At 39.6% G+C, this 20728-nt stretch overlaps 2 protein-coding genes and 2 long non-coding RNA genes across 6 annotated transcripts; 2 read left to right on the top strand and 2 right to left on the bottom strand.

The window, feature by feature from the left end:
• The first annotated feature begins 23 nt into the window (after positions 1 to 23).
• LOC106168706 (uncharacterized) lies at positions 24 to 3526 on the top strand. The gene is made up of 2 exons (XM_013547866.2): positions 24 to 1127; positions 2212 to 3526. Exons 1-2 carry the CDS (start codon positions 826 to 828, stop codon positions 2747 to 2749), a joined length of 840 nt encoding a protein of 279 aa, XP_013403320.2. The 5' UTR covers positions 24 to 825; the 3' UTR covers positions 2750 to 3526.
• Positions 3527 to 4366: 840 nt separating this feature from the next.
• Positions 4367 to 6298, bottom strand: LOC147764948 (uncharacterized). The gene is made up of 2 exons (XR_015332197.1): positions 5758 to 6298; positions 4367 to 5302 (listed from the first exon to the last, which is right to left on the bottom strand). It is a non-coding gene; the product is annotated as an uncharacterized LOC147764948 (long non-coding RNA).
• A 4866-nt stretch (positions 6299 to 11164) lies between these two features.
• On the top strand, positions 11165 to 19415 carry LOC106168724 (battenin-like). 3 transcript variants are annotated; one of them, XM_087001168.1, is made up of 14 exons: positions 11165 to 11365; positions 11921 to 12000; positions 12641 to 12708; positions 12893 to 12967; positions 14152 to 14204; positions 14707 to 14741; positions 15060 to 15166; positions 15565 to 15628; positions 16299 to 16411; positions 16907 to 17073; positions 17340 to 17459; positions 17969 to 18079; positions 18286 to 18451; positions 18613 to 19415. In XM_087001168.1, the coding sequence occupies exons 1-14, from the start codon at positions 11333 to 11335 to the stop codon at positions 18672 to 18674; spliced, it is 1254 nt and encodes a 417-aa protein (XP_086857294.1). In that variant the 5' UTR covers positions 11165 to 11332; the 3' UTR covers positions 18675 to 19415. The 3 variants fall into 3 exon arrangements, with proteins under 3 accessions (XP_086857294.1, XP_086857293.1, XP_086857295.1); XM_087001167.1 differs by having other exon boundaries at positions 11168 to 11365; positions 16299 to 16507; XM_087001169.1 differs by lacking the exons at positions 14152 to 14204; positions 14707 to 14741; positions 15060 to 15166 and having other exon boundaries at positions 11169 to 11365; positions 16299 to 16507.
• LOC147764947 (uncharacterized) lies at positions 18586 to 20407 on the bottom strand. The gene is made up of 3 exons (XR_015331939.1): positions 20108 to 20407; positions 19666 to 19738; positions 18586 to 19033 (listed from the first exon to the last, which is right to left on the bottom strand). It is a non-coding gene; the product is annotated as an uncharacterized LOC147764947 (long non-coding RNA).
• Between the last annotated feature and the right edge of the window lie 321 nt (positions 20408 to 20728).

Here is a 20728-nt window from a genome sequence, read left to right as displayed (position 1 = left end):
TCGAAAAGGTAAGTACAGTGTCGGTTTTTCAAAACCTTTTCCAACTTCGGGTGTTCTCGACTGAAAGAAATATGATGAACAGCGTGGTACTCTTGCAGGAAAAGTCTTCAAAATGACGGGGAAAACCTGTCATGTTTGTTTCATGGTTTCAATTTTCAGGTAGAATATCACCATAGAAAATTTGAAACATACTGCGTGAGAGCTGGGAATCGACATACATCAAACAATCCAATGCGAAATCTTTCTTTCTCTCAATAAAAAATATAAATATTACAGAAATCAACTAATATTGGGAACAACTTCTTAGTATGTTCGACATCCAAATGATTAGATTATTATTCAGAAAGTACACACTTGTCTACCAAGTGGTCGGATGAGGTTCGAATTGATCACAGGTTGAGAGTAATTTATTGCTAAAAGCGTCTCAATGGTGTTGAACGCAGATCGAAATCTCTCCAGTCTGGGGCGTTAAGTAAACAACAGCGCATCGATCTCTATGACGGCATCACCGTGTGCCTGTTCAGTTGATACTGTTTTCCATCAAATGTCGCCATTGTAACTTGTCAGAAGTAACGTTCCTGGAGACAAGGGGTGGGAGGATTGTTCTATCTCTTTGTAAACTACCGTGAGGTAAGCTGATACTCTTAGATCACATCAGAGAGACGGAAGGCCGTGGACAGTTTTATCATGTAAACGATAAATGACAGGATATGATATAATACAAAAAAAGCCGAGAAGAAATTCCCAGAGACTGAACATTGACTACTACAGGTGTTTTAAGCGAGACAGGAACGTCAGATTACATGGCGATGTTAGTGGTCGACCATGACAGCTAAGCAGACGTCTTGTCCTCGCCGTCACCGCCGCCATGAGGACGCGGCCAGGACAGAGGAGGAGGACGAGGAATACATGCACCACCATATCGTGCTGACAGAGGACTGGCTAAGAGAGCTTCAGGTCGCCACGCCCCTGGGGGGTAGGGATGGAGAGGAGGAGGATGCAGTACCCCCTCTCATGCGGCAGGTACAAACCAATAGGAGAGAAAAGGCGCCACAGCCGGGCCAGAATCCTCAACTAGGGTTCTTTGAATTCCCTCGGAAACGATTGGAAAAGAAAATGTCTTACAGGTATTAATTTTTTAATCTGCTCAGTTATTCATTGACATAGTTTTAATCGTCTGGTATATATATATATATATATATATATATATATATATATATATATATATATATATATATATATAATTTTTACCGAGATTTTCTTCGCGCAGAGTTTCTGTGTAAGTTTGCAAACAAAGCGGTCTGCGTTCATTACGTTATTTACCATAGCTGAAGAATGCTCAACAATTAACACAGTATGCGTATGCCCTCGGTCCGATATGATTTATTCAATACTTCCTTAGTTGAAAAGTTTTATTTGCTAAAGGTCACGCGTAATACCGAATGTTTAAGAACTCTTATCTAGAATCTTAATTGGAATAAGTTTATTTGTGAAAATACCATTCACCACTTGAAACGTGTTTGCTGCCAGTATAACAATATTATAATTCAGCCAAAACCAACGCGCTCACTATTGTAGAAGAAGCGTAAAAAGTAAAAACTGTTGTTTACCGAGATTCGTATCACATTTCGAGTTGACATTATTATTATTGTTGCACATATTTACTTTCTTTTCCTCTACCTGGAATTAACGTTACCTCTTCACAGTGGTGTTACATGTCAGGTGTAATAGACTCTATTATGTTACTCTCCTATGTTTACCTGGACACAGCTATCTTACTGCGCAGGTTGAAGTTAGTATTAAGAACCAGTTCCGCAGCTGAATTGACCACGATGACAATTTTGTTGAGTTGGTAGGAAGAAGAGAGCTTTCAGTTCAGATCAATAGGATCACTGAAGTCTGTTATCAAAACAATTGATGAATGCTACCACGCTCTGTCAACACTATTCTATATAGTTAATAGACTAAATAAAACGCAGTTTTATTGATTCCCTTAAAATATCACCACTGCACAAAGTAGTTATCGACAAAGACGCGCATAAATGCGTTAACCTGATTATAGAAAGAACAATAGCTTTCATGTGACACTCCTGTTGTCATTGTCTTTCTAATTTCCCCCCCCCCCCCTGCTCTTCGAATTAAATGCCCCTTGAAATATTTTGCATTGATATATATTGACCGAAAATTAAAAGCGGATCACTGTGGTTCCAGGTTCATCAACTTCCCTGATGAAGGGGGTGTGTCGTCCAAGGTGGCCAGACCCAGTAGAACAGACCTGGAGAGAGAACTACCTGAACTTGTGACAGGTGCCCTAAAACTAATGAAGAAGAAAGCCACCCACAAAGACCTTCTGTACGTTAAGAAACCGTTTACAAAACATTCGAGATCTTTGAGTTTTCCACAACCTAAAAACGTGTCAAGGAATTACGTTGATCAGAACACTGTGTCCGGTTATCGACTTCCTAGCCATCTACCCGGCGATGTCAGCTATTTCCCAGCACGTGCTCAGCTGCCAAATAACGGCGTCGGGGCGGATACAGACACCTTCGTGCGGGCATGGGTGCAATCTGGAAGTGCAACAGACGATTTTCTCAATAAACTGGATTGCCCGAATGCGGGCAGGGAGAATAAATCTTCTCGTGTGAATCAAAAGCCGGTGCAAACCAACGTTAGGAAAATCGACATAAAAGTTCCTGTGGACGTCACAGAGTGCAGGCTGTGGAATAAGAAAAGATCCACACAATCATAAAAACGCTAACTGATCCGGAATAATTGTCATTTTTGGTACCCGAGGCTTGAATACGACATTTCTATGATAACAGACACGCACAGTACCAGCCATTGAGTTGTTTGGGAATTTTTGGAGATATTTGCCTTAGAGGATGATCCCCACAACTACGTAGACCTAATTCCTCTGGCGTCTCACTTGGTACCACGAGTAGAACAAATCCGGGGTGGAGATATGACATGATATTAGGGTGGAGGTCACTGACACGTGATATGTCTGAATGCTACCCTCTACCAATACCACAGACAGATTTTTTCACTAGATATTCACACACATTTCTCTGGCAAAGGCTTAATCTGTGCACATTTCTGTGTCCACTGCGATTTTTTTGTAAATAATAATAACAATAATAATAATAATAAACAAATAAAGCAGAAATAGAAATAATTAACTTCATCCCCCAGCCGGCCTCTGGTCAGTCTGGTACCCAGTAACTGCTAGCTAGTTACAGCAGGGCTGGGCCTCTCCTTTTCCGTGTCATCTTTATATAATGGCATTTACTTCGACCCTTTGGCGTTGAGAAGTAATGACACGTTCAGGCGCTTTCATCACTCAAAATTTCTACAACTTATAAATGACAGCACTGAAAATAGATCACATAATTGAACGAGGCAATGATGAAGTACTCTCTGCCAAGGCCACAGAATGGGTTTTCACTAAATATTCACAGATATGTCTCACTTATTCATTACACAAATCTCTACTGTGCACAACAGAGATAAGTGCACATAACTAGGCAGAGACATACACAGGCCCGTAACCAGGGGGGGGGGGGGGGGGGGGGGTTCGGGGGGTTCAAAAGAACCGCCCCTTTTGCTGGGAAAAGGTCCACTCTGGGAAAAATTTGATCTAGGTACATGACGTTTTTATGGGAAAAGGTCCACTTTTTCAAAAAAGAAACCCCCTTTTGAAATTGCTGGCTTCGGGCCTGCATATATGTGCATATCTAAAGACTCCATCTATGACCCTGGTAGAGGGTAATGATGAAGCACGAGAGCTCATGAGTACCAGCACCGCCTCCCACGACTGTCACCAGCAACAGACGCTTTTCACAGATAGCGGTCCACTTAACTGGACCGATACACTTTGAGAGATTGACAACTCAGTTACCTGGCTATAACGTAAAAGGGTCCGTTCACATTGAATTTATCTACCTAGCAACTGCGCACTGACTCCACGGGGACTCTCGCTGAATGCAATCAGATAAGCAGACTGACACACCTTTTGCTTTCTACATACTTGTGTTATAACCAGCTTTTCTGTCTTCTACTCAACGTCAGTAAGTAAGAGGCGTGTTGATCTGATTGCGTTCAGCCAGACTTACCACGGATCGGTGTGTGCATAGAAGTTAGGTCGAAAAATTCACTGTGAACGGGCCCATAGAGTCGGTTTAACTGAGCCCCACTCTTAACAAAACTAGTCAGGCAACGAACTTGCGGAGTCTTGTGACGGGGAGTAAAGCTCCCCGTAGCGTTCCTCTAAAAGTGGACCGGCCCAGCTAGTATACCGCTCGATTTTACTTAGGAGATAGTATTATCACTCGTTCAGTTTTACAAATAGTACAGGCAAACTCTAATGTTCAACAAAATACAATGCCCTTTAATAAAATGGTACTACCATAGGTTTTCAGTGAGCTCCGTTTCCTCAACTTGTAACCACGTTATGTCAAGCATGTACAAAAAAGGTGTTGTTTTTTTTATATTAAAAAACTGGGTGCCCTCACGCGGAATACTATACAGACCTTTACGACATGTATGGCGTTAAAGAAAAAGCAAGCTACGCTGAACAGGGGGTAGCACATGTAACTTATATTTCCAATAATACATCAAAATGAAAGTAAATGTGATGATGTTTTAGTCCAATAAAACAAATGCGATGAGGTTATTGATTGAAAAAACTGCACATAACGTTCATTTATATACCATATGTTCAAAGACAGCGCGTTTCATGGTGGCTGCTGCATGACATCGAGAAGAACGCGCTGACAAGTACAAATTAAGTGTTGGTGATGTGTGTGAGAGAGGGCGCGCTCCTTGATAGATTGAACGCTAGTCCGGTGACGCACTGTCACCCATGTCATTTAACGAGATGTCCTCAACCTTAGAAACGAGTCCCTCCTCTTGCGACATCTCCGTGCCAATAGTATCCTCGCCTCTTCTTCTTTGAGAATTTCTTTTCACTTTTCTTTTCTTTCCAATTTTTGTACATTCCTCGTAAGTAAAGTGCACTATGGTTCCCGCTATCACCAGGAATGGAAGGCCGCAGATGATGAGTCCGAGCACTGTGGCAAACTCTAACACGTCTTCCCGTAAATAGATAACGCCGATGATCAACGCTATTACACAGGAGGCGAAGATTACCCATGACACTCCCAATACAACTTTGAAAATGCAGTTATTATCTATGGTCATCTTAGTCTCCATTATCCGTCCATGTTTTAGTTCTAATGGAACTCGCCTTCATGTACGATCATTTCTGATGCATGTGCCTCTCTTTCCTGGATTCCTCGCTTTCCTGAGTAAAAAGAAAACATTGTTAAGTTAGACATTCCACAAAGAAACAACGATCAGACAGACATGTATCTAAGAATAACGAGAAATCGATAGAATGTTAGTCTTCCTCACAGGCGTGGGGCCGTGATTTAGCTGGAATAATGAATGTGTTGCATGATTTGGGGATATCAGCATCCACCAATGCAACGTATAGGCAGGTACACGTGACGCCACTAAACCAAGATAAACTTAATTTCTAACAAGCATGAAAATTGTATTCTGTTTTCCCTAAGTCAGCATCTTCCCATTCATGGTCTGCTAGATGGTTGACTTGTTCCTACACACACCGTCTTCAACTTGCTGTCGTAGCTACATTAGTTTACTAACACACCTGAGAGGAAACCCTCGCCAAACATGACAATAACACCGATACAAAACATCACTACACCAAAGTAAAAGGAAGAAGAGAACAAACACCTTCTTGTTATCCAAAGCTTTGGAGTGGGTTGTAAATACCTCTCGGCAAATACCCCTCTACAGCCACTCCAACGCTGGCCCCACTCCACTCCGCTGAACAATAGATACCTGTAGGAAAGAGTTGCCACTTAGTGTAGTGTTGCACATCTAAAGGAACGCGGCTAATTATTCGCGGTGCGGTATTGTGCCCTATTCATGACGTTTATAGTAAGCGTGATTTTATCTCCACAAATTTGCTCTCCGTGTTCCTAAGCTGAGCAATGGGTTACATATCCGTACGTGATGGGGTTAATACAAATGGTAGAACCAGCCATTGAGATCTTAACTGGGAGTGCACGCAATTCTTTTCACGTGCAACAACTTAATGAACATTAAATTACTTAATTGACAATATAATTACCTAATATCTATGATTCACTTCAGAAAACTGGTAATATTATACCTGTAACTTTGTTGTAACCAACTTTTAAAGCGGAATTGATGAAGCAAAGCTTATAAGTAGGCCCTACATGTAAGACAGGATCGCGTCTATCAATTTTCGGGCCCACATCATTACTTATATATCTTTACCCCCCCCCCCCTGCCTCCCTCCAACCTTCCTGCTAGAAAAAAAACCTTCGAATTTATATTACCACTGGTCATGATTGGTCTACAGGATTGAAATGATCGGGGCCTTTAACACGTTGAATATCAATGATCAGGACACCCAAACATTCCCTGAGACTGGCAACTCCTTGAAGGAAAAGAACGCTTTATGGGACCTGAAAAGGCTAATTGTATAAAGTTAATTTTTGTTCATTTTAATACCTGTATTATACGCAGTCCAACGGCCGCGATCTACATTTGAAGGAAAAATTGTACAAAGTTCAAATAGACCGAACCAGCCCCCTAAAAAAGAACAGGGTGATTTTACGATGAATAGTGTATAAAAAAACTGATTTTAAGAGCCTACTTTAATGCACTACATATCTTATTTTAGCTGGGTACTATGAGAGCCCCAACAGCAAAACTACGATTTGGAAATCATGGAACAAACGGTACCAAAATACATGAAAAAGAAATCAATTGTTTGGTAGGAATTCTGATTAAAAAAAGGAATCTGCCTTATTAATGTATAAAACCACTCAGTAATTTGAAAATAAGACATATATACGCAGGGGCAGATCCAGGATTATTTGAAGGGGGAGGGGGGTCCAAGGATGCGAAGTCAACCCCCTCCCCCTTGGCGTGGGGTGCGGGGCCCGCTAAAGGACCGCAAATCAAATATATTTGGTATTTTAGAGGGCGAACGGTGCTATTTCGAACGGTTTAGAACTATGATTCAGCTAGTCAAAATTCTAATTTCAAGAGGGGACCATTGGTGTTATTATTGTCAGAAATCGACCCCCCTAAATCCGCCACTGTATACGGTTTTGCACTTATGGGGCCAACGTCGCCAAAATAACACAATAAAATCAATAACTTTCGTAAAGTATGATGATTTTGAAAGGAATATTTTTAACAAAACAATGCTACTCAGTACATTTAAAGTAAAACAACATCGGCGACAGCGCCATCGACAAATAAAGTGATCAGACTATATACAGACACATGGGGCCTTCAATGTCTCTATATATAAGAAGAGAGGGGGGATACACTCGCGTGTCTTTTGACCTCTTTTTCATGGCCGTCTTTCGCAGCGCAAAAACGATATAACAGCACATCAATAACATAATGATATTTGGTACCTGTGTAACAAGGGCGTGGTAATGACTAAAAGTAGCTTTTCTACATATCTCCATCTTACAGTTATTGGATTCAATATCCGTGTTTATCTGAAGTGGTTTGTTGCAGTCTACACTGTATAATTTTATGAACTTTTCTTTTCTTTTGCAAGTGTTGATCGCGGCCCATGGCGTAGGCGACAGAAGTGCGTGCTAACCATCAGTGACGTCAATGGGGACAACACGCGGTTGATGACCCTGCTTCTGTCTTTTACCCCTGTACTGATCAAAATGTGTGGAAAACGATTGGAAATAACTATAACTAGAATTTTTCATTTTAATCATAGTTAAGTCCCCAGAAAGTAACGTACGTCCTCCTTTCTCTTTGGAAATACGTCGCACGTCTCTTTTGAGACCTTTCCCAGACCCTATCGTACTAACTGTGGATCGATCTATCTCCAAGGGGATTCTGGCTAAACTGCAATCTACTTAAGTGGCTCAGATGTCTGTTACGCCTACTGAAGCTGCTAAGTTGTAATTAATTATCGTTCACCAGCTTCAGTGGGTGTGCCAGACATCTAAGCCGCTTAACCTGAAAGCAATTTAGCGAGAAACTCCTTGGAGATGGATCGATCCTGTTAGATCGATCTAAGTATGGGAGTCCTGTCTATTGAGTTAACTAGCCAATGTTTAAATGAAGTTCTTTCAAAGCAAATACTGAGGAAGATGTTTTAATAACTGAGTTATCTGAGAGGAAAACTAAGTCCCACGCCTCTTATCCCAAATTCTAGTCTCATTACGACATAGTAAGGAAATCAATGGCGACGTTGGCGTGTAGCAGTGTATTCAACAGATGGTGCCTTTTGCTTACCAATGAAGAACTAACTACATCCTGCCGTCCAGGGATTCCAGTGGTATTTCTAAGTCCTCGGTTTCTCTGGGGTTACAGGCACTGTACCAGCTGGTCCGTCAAGTCACTGAACGAGTTGATAAAAACGCTGAGCCTTGGGCTTCAACATAGTTTTTGAAACTGACTGCAGTTGAAATTCTCTAATGGGCCGTTAACTTGAAGTAAATAACCTATATTTTTGGAACAATAGCCGGCTTTGGTGTTTTTGATTTCTTTTTAATTGCGTTTCGTGCCAGTGATTTGTTAAGACGGCTTTGTCCCCTGGTTCCCAATCTCGTATACAGCAGACGTCGTCGTCACCTCGTGTCTTGATTTGCTCATACTGTCCCTTGGAGCCTCGTCACACTGTACCCGGCGTTCGTATGTACAGGGGAGGGTGCTCTATAGCTTTACACACTGCACCACTCCAAACTATTCATCTCCTTGATCTATGTCAGTGCTAACGCTAGGGCGAACGCTTATGTCACGACCAGGGACACTAAATCTCTCTGCTCTCACTAACGGCATACTAGCAGTATATATATAGCAAATGTAACTAGTTCAACATAAATCTTCCGCACAAAACCGACTAAAGGGGAGAGGCGGTGACGGTGCACGTTTACAACAAGTGCTTAATGTGTGGAGACTGGAGTAGTTAGTCATGTAGAACGTTACATACCCAGAATAACAGACACAATCTAAAAGAACATCGAATTAGATTCGTCGGAAACATGGTCTTAACAGCTTGGTTCAGAATCATGCGTCCCTTTATCGGGTAGACGAGGAAAAATGATTTTAAAAAAGATAGAAATCAGATCAAAAAATCGATTACCTGTTAGACTAGTTCCCCGGAATCACTCTCTCCTCCATGCTAACAGTGGCAGTGGCCCAGTGCTGTACTGCTCGGCTCAGTAGACCGGGAAGACGCAGGGTTAAGACGCTCCAGCTCCTCAAGACATCAGACACGCTGTAGTGGTCCGCTGCTCGCTTCTAGGTCTGTAATCTACTGCAGCAAAATGCACGCGACAATGTCCCCACTGAACCGTTGAATGAGTTCAGGTTGTATGCGAGGCTTTGCGTTATGACAGGATCCACAAAGACGCGCCTTTTACACAAGGAAATGAGGAACATTGCACCATAAAGGCCAACGTTTGACAAAATGTGTGTCATTCTTCTGAAAATCTCACTTAAAACGTCATTTTTAAAAAGTTTCGTCACTAAATGGCTCCGAAATGTGTCTTGGCAAGCACGTGGCCCTTATAGTTCAGCCACTACATTTATTGCTAAGAAAACAAAAGCAATTGCACTTTTCATTTGATCTGATAGCGAAACATAGGAACTACACAGGAAAAGTAAAGATAAAACTGCAGATAATTCACCTGTAATGATGCTCTAATGGGGGAACTGACATTCATGGTTGATATAAAGTTGATAGCTGGTGTCCAGGCAAGGCGGGTGAACATGCAAAGCAAAGTAGAGAATGATCCCTCTGCCGTATTCAGGGTTTTACTTAGAAAGGACGGTAGACAAAAACTAAAATGCTTGCCCTACGTCTCTAGGTAAATATTAAATAGCAGACAAGGAGAGATACAGTTTAATATCAGTGATGGAAAATTGCTGATTTTGTCTCGTTTGGTTTGTTATGCTGTGTTAAGGGAGGGAGAATCTGTCATTGAGGCTGGGGGGGGGGGGGGGGGGGGGGGGGCGGGGGAGGAACCTGGCCCATCGTGCACTCCCTTCCTCCTATAATATTATAATCACGCATTCACGAAGTTTACTGCAATTACTGGTAGGATACGTGTGAAATAAACAACCGGTAAAATTATTTTCAATTAATTTTGAGTAAAAGTTTTTGCTTTCATTCTCTCGCGACACTTTGACTCCTTTATGATTTCTTCAATAAAAAAAAGGTATCCATTCTATCGTTAAAAATTGCAGCACTTACACCGCGTTTGAAAGCACCGACACTAGGTTTTTCTTTTCAGGCTTTCTTCTTCTAATTCTAATCCCCATTCTTTTCAGAAATACCATTATGGCAGATCCATTGAGCCGCACGGTGGCGTTACGTGACGAGACGGACAGGTTCTATAATCATCTCACACCCGCAGAAACTATATATGTTCTTATCCACACATTACAATAACTGGTAACGTAAAAATCTCACAGGGCAACGTAAATATTTTGATTCGTGTACATGTATAAGACTTACATTGCGCATGTTGTTGTTAATTTTGAAAACATATTATTGGTACCAGGGGGCCTACTTCGATAATAATGTAATTATTTATGGATGCATGTAAAAATAACTTTTGTTAAAAATAAACAAACTTAATTATTACATATTTTATGAGTCATGTACGTGACAGATGTCATTTTTGGTAGGCTTTCGCCACAATAAAGGTGAAAATATTTTGTCAGTATTTTTTTTTATTTTTCACATAGCTTATTACACTAATTTGTTTTCATTTAAGTTTGTATCAGGCATGAGTATTTATTTATTTATTTATTTATTTATTTATTTTTGTGAGTTTCACCCCCGCAAATGGTTACTTAGTAAAAGCTTGGATAAAAAAGCGAATTATTAGAATGATTAATCGTCCAAGGTGAAAATCACTCATCCACGCAAAAAAGGTAATATGACGAAATAAAAAGTCAAATAAATAAGGAAATTAAAAAGTAAATATCTCCACAATTTAAAATAACCCCCACTCCAACCAAATTATTGACGGGACAGAACTAATTAAGCACATCTTTACGGTGTCTTTTTTACCACTGCAAAATTATCGACAATGCGCTCTTCGTTGTTTGAAGGCTGGTTATTTATGCAGTACTTCCGTGTTCTGCTTGAACAGGGTCATCGGTCATCTTTTTCTCTCTCGCAGCTACAGGGACGCTTGGCATGTGACGCTCGAAAGGGATTTTCTTCCTTGATGCAACTCTGAAAAGTGGTGCTTCTCTTTTTTAGGGATTGACAAATCAGAACATGGCTGTCGATTCGATGATCTTGCGGAACTGGGTGAGTACATTGTGAACGCCTGGTCAGAGTTGGCGTCCAACATCACTACTGTAGCTGGGTATATAACCTATATAATTATTTATTTATTTCTCATTGTAATTGTGCGTTATTATTGCTAGTAGTGTTATGGTGCCTTGTTATAGTTGGATGTCGGTCAGTAAAATATCCATTCTTAGGTGTAAGTTTAATTCGTATGTTCCATGTAGTTTTTTTTTTTTTTTTTTTTTTTAATCCATTATATCTAGTATTGTATTTCTGTGACCATTTTATATTTGCTTGTACGCTATCGATGATCTGTACCTTGTATGTTAAGGTTCTTTATGATCAATAAACATTCCATCACAGCAGTGCCATGTCGTAGGTCTGGACATTGTACAGAGGAGCATATATCATCGTCAGATACATTGATTGCTTGGGCAAGTAATTTTAGCAATTTTACGGATGCGGCGGAACCAAGTCGTGTTGCATAATCATAATGTTTACAGCTTGAATTATTGAAAGTGAAACGTACATCTATGTATATTACTTGAATTCCTCATTGTCATATCATTTTAGATCGGGCTGTTTTTGATGGGAGCCATTAACAACCTTCCGTACGTTGTGATAAATTCAGCTGCAAGCACCATAGCTAGCGAGTAAGTACATGTACGTACATGGTACCAAACGTACTTCACCCTCAATTTTGAAGGTAATGTATGTAGCGATTTGGGGTGAGTGCAGAAAAATCACCTGCCAGACCAGGGATTCGAACCTGGGACTGCTCACTAACAGGGCGAGTGCTCTACCGCCTGAGCTATCCAGCCGGTTCTACCCTGCATCTGGCACTAATGTACAGCATGTACATGCATACTGTATAACTGTTTCCTATTTCCATGTATTATGTTGCTATAGTCTACTTAAGTAGTTTGGTATTGTAAGAAGCGTTCTGTGTTTTCATTGACACATATCAAGGTAATAGCAGGTGTTGTTTTATGTCAGTTAATAGAGCCTCAGGTAGGGAATACCCCCCCCCCTCCTTAATCACCAATCACGAGGAATTAAAACAGGTCAATCACCAATTATGAAGACATATTCAGAAGACTGAGAAGATGGCCTCCATCTGTCCCTGTTTCAGTAACCACTATCCAGATACTCCTTTTAACTTAAGCACAACAGGAAAGTGTCTCTGAGCCCTAATTATCCATGCTGTAGTATTATTCTTTGTGCTTGTGTACCTACTGTAGATGTTTCAGTTTACTGTAGAATGAAAAGCTATTTGTCTACTGCCATTTTCAGGTATGGCCAGACGAACTTTGTTGGCCTGGTCTTTGGAGCCAATGTTGCTGCAGCTTTTGTTGTCAAATGTAAGTTATAAAATTTGAACTTTTGTACCTTGCAGAGCTTTTTGTGATAAAATGTAGCTGACCTGTTAGTATTTATGGTACACAACTTTTTAAAAAATGGCACTGTTTACATTGCATTTTACACAATTAAGTCAGAGACATGACTTTGAAATGGATTATTGAATGGAAATGTTTTCTTTTTAAGCTTTGAACACATTCTTTCTGCTGAAAGTTCCATATGCTATAAGGATTGTGATCAATGGACTTCTGATGTTAGGAGGTGAGTTTGGTTGATGGTACCTGGGGCCGGTTTCACAAAGCAGTAGTTAGTTAGAACAACTAACTACTGAACTACCTCGCTAACGAGCAAACTTAGCGATTTTCGAGGGGTGTTTCACGAAGCAGTAGTTAACTTATCGCTAAGTTCAGTCGTAAAGTTCGGTCGCTAGTTCTCTCGTTACTCACCGTAGTCTCGAAACCGTCTGCCGGAAGTGGAACTCTTGCGTAAAAGTGTCACGAAAGCACTAACTCTCCAATTTTTGGTGGCTGGAAATGCATAAGAACGTCTGCTTTGAGGTCGTCGTAAAGGATCTCCACCACCTTTTTGCCTCTCTTTTTGTCACAGCTAGGCGCAACCTCTCATAAATTGCATCATAGTATGTATATAATAATAGATCCTGCCTTTCATGAAAACTTCGTAGTCTACGTTGCCGTCTGGCGGTATGGATAGCAAGAAAGGTAGCCGCCATATTGGATACAAAGTTAAACGACAGACAATGGTAACTAAGCAATCTTTTTATTTCACTCATTACGCATGCGTACGATGAAAGTCTAGAGTTAGTGACTGGTCTGACCAGTCGTTAAATATCCATGGTAACAACGAGAAAATAACGAGCGAGAGAACTAGCGACTGCTTCGTGAAACGGCACTATAACTAGCGAGAGGCTAACTACCGATCGCTAACTAACTACTGCTTTGTGAAACCGGCCCCTGGTATTTCTTCTATTTTGAATGGAGATATTGGAAATGGAAAGGCATTGTTCACACTGGACTAGTACATCACTACATTGTGCAGTTACTCTAGTCTTGAAAGATTGTTCCACCAAAGACCCGGGCCATTGATCCACACTGTTACTAACTAGTGTTACTAACCATAACAAGTATTCACTGTTCAGTGGAGGTGTCTCACAGACAGCTCACTTATCTGATTTAATATTGGGAGAAATATGATTTCAGTTACAAACAGATGAAAATAATAATGATAGGATCGGGAAAATAATTAAAAAAATTAATTAGACAACATTTTATTCCTTTAATGTCCTTTTTTAGCTTGTCTGTTTTATCTGGATTTGCTTCATATTATTTAACAAACTTGTGGATATTATTTGCAAATATCACCTATTTAAAATAATACTGTTAAATTAACTGAGCCTTTATTTCAAGAAGTTTGCCTCTGTGTTTCAGGTTTGCTTGGCATAGCTTTCTCTTCATCTTTTGGCATGGCCCTTGCATGTATTGTGAGTCTTTACCTTTTCATAACTCTTTTGTAACATTCTGAGGATTAATATTTTTATTTTTCACTTATGAAATGCTGTGTGTTGCTCGATTCCTAGACATTGACTGCTGACTACAAATCCTAATATAGTGCTGTAGTTATGCAGATGAAGCCTTTAACCTTCTTGCATGCAAATAATACTAGTATTTCCACCTTAAGATTTGGGGCAGTCTTTTTTAATCCAATTTTTGCATAGAGAGTTACATGTAGCTGTTTTTTTTTTTGCTTTGCTTTCCTTGTATTTTCTATCTTGAAATGTTAAATACTGTAGCTGTTATTGATAATTAACAGCAATCACCTGTTACTGTGTTAGTGTTAGTGCAATGTAACTCCACAACAATTCCTGGCAGTAAGAGCTGTCCAGTTTTCTAACCAGGCTATTGTAGTTTGAACGACCCCATCTGTAAAACATACTTGTAGAGCAAAGACTTTCTTTTAGTAACAGATGTATCATTATGTTACAGGTGGTAGCAGGGTCCAGTGCAGCATTTGGAGAGAAGTAAGTCTGTCTAGCATGCCTCATTATACCTCATCATATTTCCCTGTGATCTACAGCAGTCTTGTGATTTAATCCAGTAATATTGCATGCCAGCTGGGGTCCCTAAACCAAAAAATCAGTTTTAATCACAAAAATCCGTCTAAATCACAGATATCTGTCTAAATCACACCTGTGGACTTCTCAGTTCAAATGTGTAATATGTGAATTCTGCTTTTAAGAATTTCTGAAAAGAATGAATAGGTGTAGATGATATAGTATGGAAAATCTTAAAATTGACTTGTAACAGATTACACTTGTCAGAATTCCTTTATTTTGCAGTGTTCTCCTTGGCTACCTGTCCAGGTTTCCTGGCAAGCTGGTCAATGCATATGCTAGTGGCACAGGAATGGCGGGGTTGCTGGGAGCTGGACTCTTCATCATCTTTGGCAAGTGCATTCCTATTCTATCTTCTGTCTTCTTCCTCAGCTGTTCATCATCTTTGGTGAGAATATATTCGTTCCTTGTCTATCTTCTGTCTTCTCCTTCAACTATTGGTTTAGCAGGTGGTGATGGGGAAAGAACAATTTAAAGTTACTAATAAGATTCCTGAGTACCTCAAGTCTTTTCCCTGTCCCTTCATGCCTTTCATAGGCAACCAAGGGGATGTGGCAAGGAAAGTGTAGAGGGTGTGGCAAGGAAAATACGGGATCTGGCAGAGCTTCTTGTCTCATTTCTTACATAAGGCATTTCAGTATGTTTGGTTTTGAGTATTTTTAATCAAAAATAAGTTTGAAGGTAAAAATGAAATATATAGTTTTGACTACTATCTAATTCTTCTTTGCAGGCTGTGTTGTACAAAACACAACCAAGGCTGAGGACAAACAAGATCAACTAAAAGAATTGGACAGGTAAGTTTCATTGACATGCTGACCAAAAATATACATTTGTTATGTTTTGTGATGGTCAAGATAATTACTTTAAGAGACAGTGCACATTATTTTTTAGATCTTCCCATTTTCTTTAAAGATTTACTGTACTATGTAATGTTCAAATGCGCATTGCATCTTTTTAGAAATAAAGGAAAAGCTACATATGACTGAATCTGTGCCTTTGTATATGTCAGTTTTGAGTTTGAAACAAAACAGAATGATGGTTGGTTACTACAAGTCTGAGAGAATTGTTGAGAATTTTAGAGAAATATTAGATTTGTATTGTTCTTGCTTTAATTTTTAACAAACTTTAATGATGCTATTTAAAATACAATTAAAATAGTGTCAAAATTGCTAACATATAAATAAATGGCATTTGAAGTTTTGTTTTTATAACGAAATGTAATTATGCAAAATGTGGGTGTGTTTCAAAGAAAGATCAATAATTATCTTTTATTTTCCAGCACTGAATTCCATTTAACTTGATGGTTATTTCCAGGTATGCCTTCTTGCTGACCATGCCAGTGGTGCTGATCTACTGTCTGGCACAATATAACATCAGTGTTGTAACCAGGTATGCCTTCCTGCTGACCATGTCAGTGCTGCTGATCTACTGGATGGCACAATATAACATTGGTGTTATTTCCAGGTATGCCTTCCTGCTGACCATGCCAGTGGTGCTGATCTACTGGGTGTCATTCTTCTTCATTGTGAAGGCTCCACACAAACACAGGGCAGAAAGGATACAGAGGATTGAGAAAAGTAGTGTACCGTATAAACCCCTCGTTGCCTCTGGCTCAGAGAACAACATACAGTATCCCACACTGCTAAAACCAGATGAAGAGGCAGATTTCCATTGTAAATGGTTTTTCCTGAATAGAATAGATAAACAGTATGTGGTTTAATCAGCCATGAGTAGCTAGTAAAGAAGGTTTTGTTGCTGGTTGAAACAAATCAAGTCACAGTGCTAGTGCCATCATGACTCTTACTCAAGCCCTTATGGTGATTTCCAATTACACTCAGTGTGTTCAGGTATGGAAAAGTGTATGTAGAAATGAAGTGGCTTGCCTAATAAGGTAGTAATCTCCTGTTAGTGGAGACCTACTTGTAGCTACATGGCTGGCTGAGATAGTTATATGAGCTGTCACAACCAGGGAGGAACTGGGCCTACAGAATTGAGCTATAGTCAGTGTAAAAATTGTGGACTTAAATATTACCCAGCTAAACATCACTATGAAATAATTTTTTTTATTGCAGACAGGTCCTCCTCTGAACACCCAGAAGATGACACAACTGGCGACGGTGCAGGTCACAGTGTCACTGGTCATCAGTATATCACCTCTGTCCCTGTGCTACTACCTCCAGAGACACGTCCTCAGAGATACTGGAGGTGTTTTAAACTGGTTATATGGCACAGTATCAATGTAAGCTGTACCCCACCCCCACCACACTACCAGTATATATCACCTCTGTCCCTGTGCTACTACCCCCAGAGACACGTCCTCAGAGATACTGGAGGTGCTTTAAACTGGTTATATGGCACAGTATCAATGTAAGCAGTACCCCCACCCCAACACCAACCTCCCACTCAATTGCTACAGCTAGGTATAGTAGATTATTATATTTCTAAAAAGATGACAACTGTTTCTGGATTACACTATACAAGTACATATCCTGTGTATATTTCCAGTTAAGCTTGGTGTATCTGTTTGAATATGTGGCCAGAGCTTGTGCCTCCAAAGTGGAAGCAAAGAGTGCGTATAATGTGGGCTGTCCAGAGTTTTATGCAGCATTGCAGTTTTGCTACCAGGTAACCCAGTTATATATAAACTTCAGCTTGGTTTAGATATGATCTTTACACCCCAGGGGCACAGTGTAGTAATTGTCACAGCAGTGGTTTACATGAATGTACGATACCCTTGACTAATCAGACATGTGCCCCTATACCTTCATGCCAGTAAATGTAGGGACGGCCAGGTGAAGGTGAATTCATATATAACCTTGGATTTTTTTTTTTTTTTTTTTTTTTTTTGCAACAAATCAGGTACTTTCCTGCATACAGTGTTAGAAAATTCAAACTAAAAAAATCCATAGTGATATTTAAAAACATTAATACAAAGTGGATTCTTTTGTTGTGCATTGATTGGGTACAAGATATTTACAATTTTCTTTTATACTTGTTTTATAAATTTGAAAGATTATCCATAGCAATTCAATTTTTTACATAATAATAAAGTGGCATATTTGGACCACTCCCTTGGTTCCTAATAATTCAGTATTCAAGCTGTCTATGTATCATCTGTCTGCTATGGGTTCTAGGCGGGTGTGTTTGCATCCAGGTCTTCAGTACAGATCATCCAGATAAGGCGTGTGGAGGTGTTAACACTATTACAGCTGGTCAACATGGTGGTCTGGCTGCTGGATGTCCATGTAGGTAACACTCAAACTGGACATTTATGGAGGCTTACATGGAGTGGAAACCAAGTTAATTCAATAATAAGCTTTAAAACTTGTCATGTGTGCTATGACAGCTTTGACTGTTTTTCAAAGATTGTAGGAAAAGAGTGTTACAATACATGTATATACATATAGTAACCAGTAGAAACCTTATTTATTTCAATTAAATTTTTTTTCAGTTTAAAGTGATTCCCGAGTATCTCCTGCCAGCGTACATGATCTATGTTGGTCTCCTGGGTGGGGCGTCCTACGTAAACATCTTCTACCTCCTGCTGCATGATGGGAAATATCCGGATGAGGACAGAGAAATATGTATTAACATCGCAGGATTGTTTGTCACCCTTGGTAAGAAACTGTTATAGATTACAGGAAAAAAGATTGAATTGACCTTGTCTCTCTGATAAACTGGAAAACAGTCTGTTAAGGCCTTCTGTATTGAAAGTGATTGAAAAATTGACAAAAATTGATGTTTGAGGCAATTCATTAGTTTTAATTTTATTTTGTAGGGATCACATCAGCCACAGGATTGGAAACTGCACTTTTTGAAACAATCTTAAAAGAGGATTAACTCTGTGACATCATTGCTTGTTTTAAAAGATGTGATTGCTGTCAAATACTCATTTAGATGAAGATGGAGCTAAGATACTCGTAGAGTTTACATCCCTATACTGCAATAGGTACTTTCAGAGGCAGAATCAAGTCATGGAAGGCACTAGCATGATCTCACTATAATAGTTTCAAAATGTTTATTTCACCAAAAAGTTTGTGGCAATGATGATGCTTTGCATGGTCAGTGTTCGGTGTCCTTGGTGATTATATTGGGTATTGTTAGCAAATGACACCATGATTTTCACCAGCAGACGACGTTAGCAGATGGCTCCTTTGGGTCCGTCAGACACACACAGTGGCCGACATATACAGTCAGATCTGTAAAAGAAACTGTCAATTACAACACACAGAAATACTTTTAAGTAGGACTGTGTCACAAGTTATGTGCATTGCAGCTAAGGTGGAACATAAATGAAACAATCGCTGTGTTTTTGATGTTATGATGGGGTGCATCTTAAAATTCCAAGTAATTATCAATGAAAGACTGACGTTTATAAAAAAGTAATACTGGTTTAAATGATGTTAATCCAAAGTCGCATTGGTCCCAGTTAGGGCGCCCTGTGAAGAGGGTATCACTGATGAAATTTTGTGTATTTTTATTATAATTATTTTCATGCTGAAATGAATCTTACTTCTAACGATGTCCCCATATTTGGACAAATGAACATTTATACAAATAAACTAAAAAATGTCCAGACAAGTAATTTGGCAATCTTCCATTAATAACAAATTTGTGTATATTTCAAATATAACAATTATCTCTTTACAATACATATTAATAGCATGTGTGTTTTCTTACGAAAAAGACCTTTAGGATCCTATAGGACTTTTTCGTTAGGGATGTTTCCCGGTAATAGGACCTCAAATCAAATTTGGGAATTTTGTATAAAAGTAGTCATGAAAGGCGGTCTGGCTGATATTTCATAATAAATGTAAAAAGCACGGCTCACATGCACTGGCCACGTTCACACTGATGACGTTGACACGGATCCACGACGCATTGGGGGCGGCGATTTTCGCATGCTGAAATAAGATGTGATAAAATAAGATGGATTAACGGTATTCTCTTTTTAACACACTATTCTGTCAGGAAGGATCTCCGTTTGCAATGTCAGGATCCCCCTGAACCCCCCTCTAAATCTGCCACTGTATTTTTGACACAAGTGGTAGCCAGCTGTATCGTGGGTTTTTAATCATGGCCTGTAATTTACGTTGAAACTTCTACTTGCTATTCACTTGAAAATTGAAAAGATTTTCTATATACGATTTACTTAAAATTTGAAAAGATGCTTTTGACATTCTCAACCCACTTTTTGGTTGCTTGACAGAATAGTCGGGTAATCTTATTTTTGCAGCTTTTTTACCACAGCGTTTTAGTCGCAGTATACTTACCCTGCGGCTTGTTGTTAACACAGAAGAACGCGTCTCCAGACTGGACGATTTGCTGTAGCGTCATAGGCTCGGTACACGTTGAGACAGCTATAAAACATGCCGCCATAAAGAACACCAGAAATGCCACCAAACCTTTTCCTCGCATTTTCTATATTTTCCTGTAATCTGGCTAAAGTACCACTGCTACATGTACGTAGATAGGGCCTACTTAAAGTTCACATTAATTCAATGTGGTGTACGACAGTTATTTTCCCACTGTCACACCACACCTGTACAACACACCTGTACAACACACCTGTCTACTGGTATATTAAACCATAATTATTGCTGAATCAACACTTGAAGTTTGTCGAATGGTGAGCGTCATAATCACGTCAGTAATCAGGAGATGGCACAATGCTTGTGATTGCACGGTTAGGAGTGCCTACATAACAGCAATATTATCATGATGGTGATAATTACAATACTGCTGGTCTGGTGTTGAATTTTTTCAGAGATTCTAAGAATCATGCTTTTTTTTTTTTTTTTTTTTTTTTTATGCAGGCAAAAAACGCCTCTGTAACGAATTGAGTACCGTCGCCAAATTGTAAGAGATAATTATAATTTGGTAGGATCAGAAAT

This window comes from Lingula anatina, chromosome 1 (genome assembly GCF_051362555.1).
Source record: "Lingula anatina isolate TDL-2025a chromosome 1, LinAna3.0, whole genome shotgun sequence".
In the NCBI taxonomy this organism is placed as follows: domain Eukaryota; kingdom Metazoa; phylum Brachiopoda; class Lingulata; order Lingulida; family Lingulidae; genus Lingula; species Lingula anatina.
The sequence above is the reverse complement of the archived record's forward strand: the minus strand, read 5'-3'. Positions and strand labels throughout refer to the sequence as shown.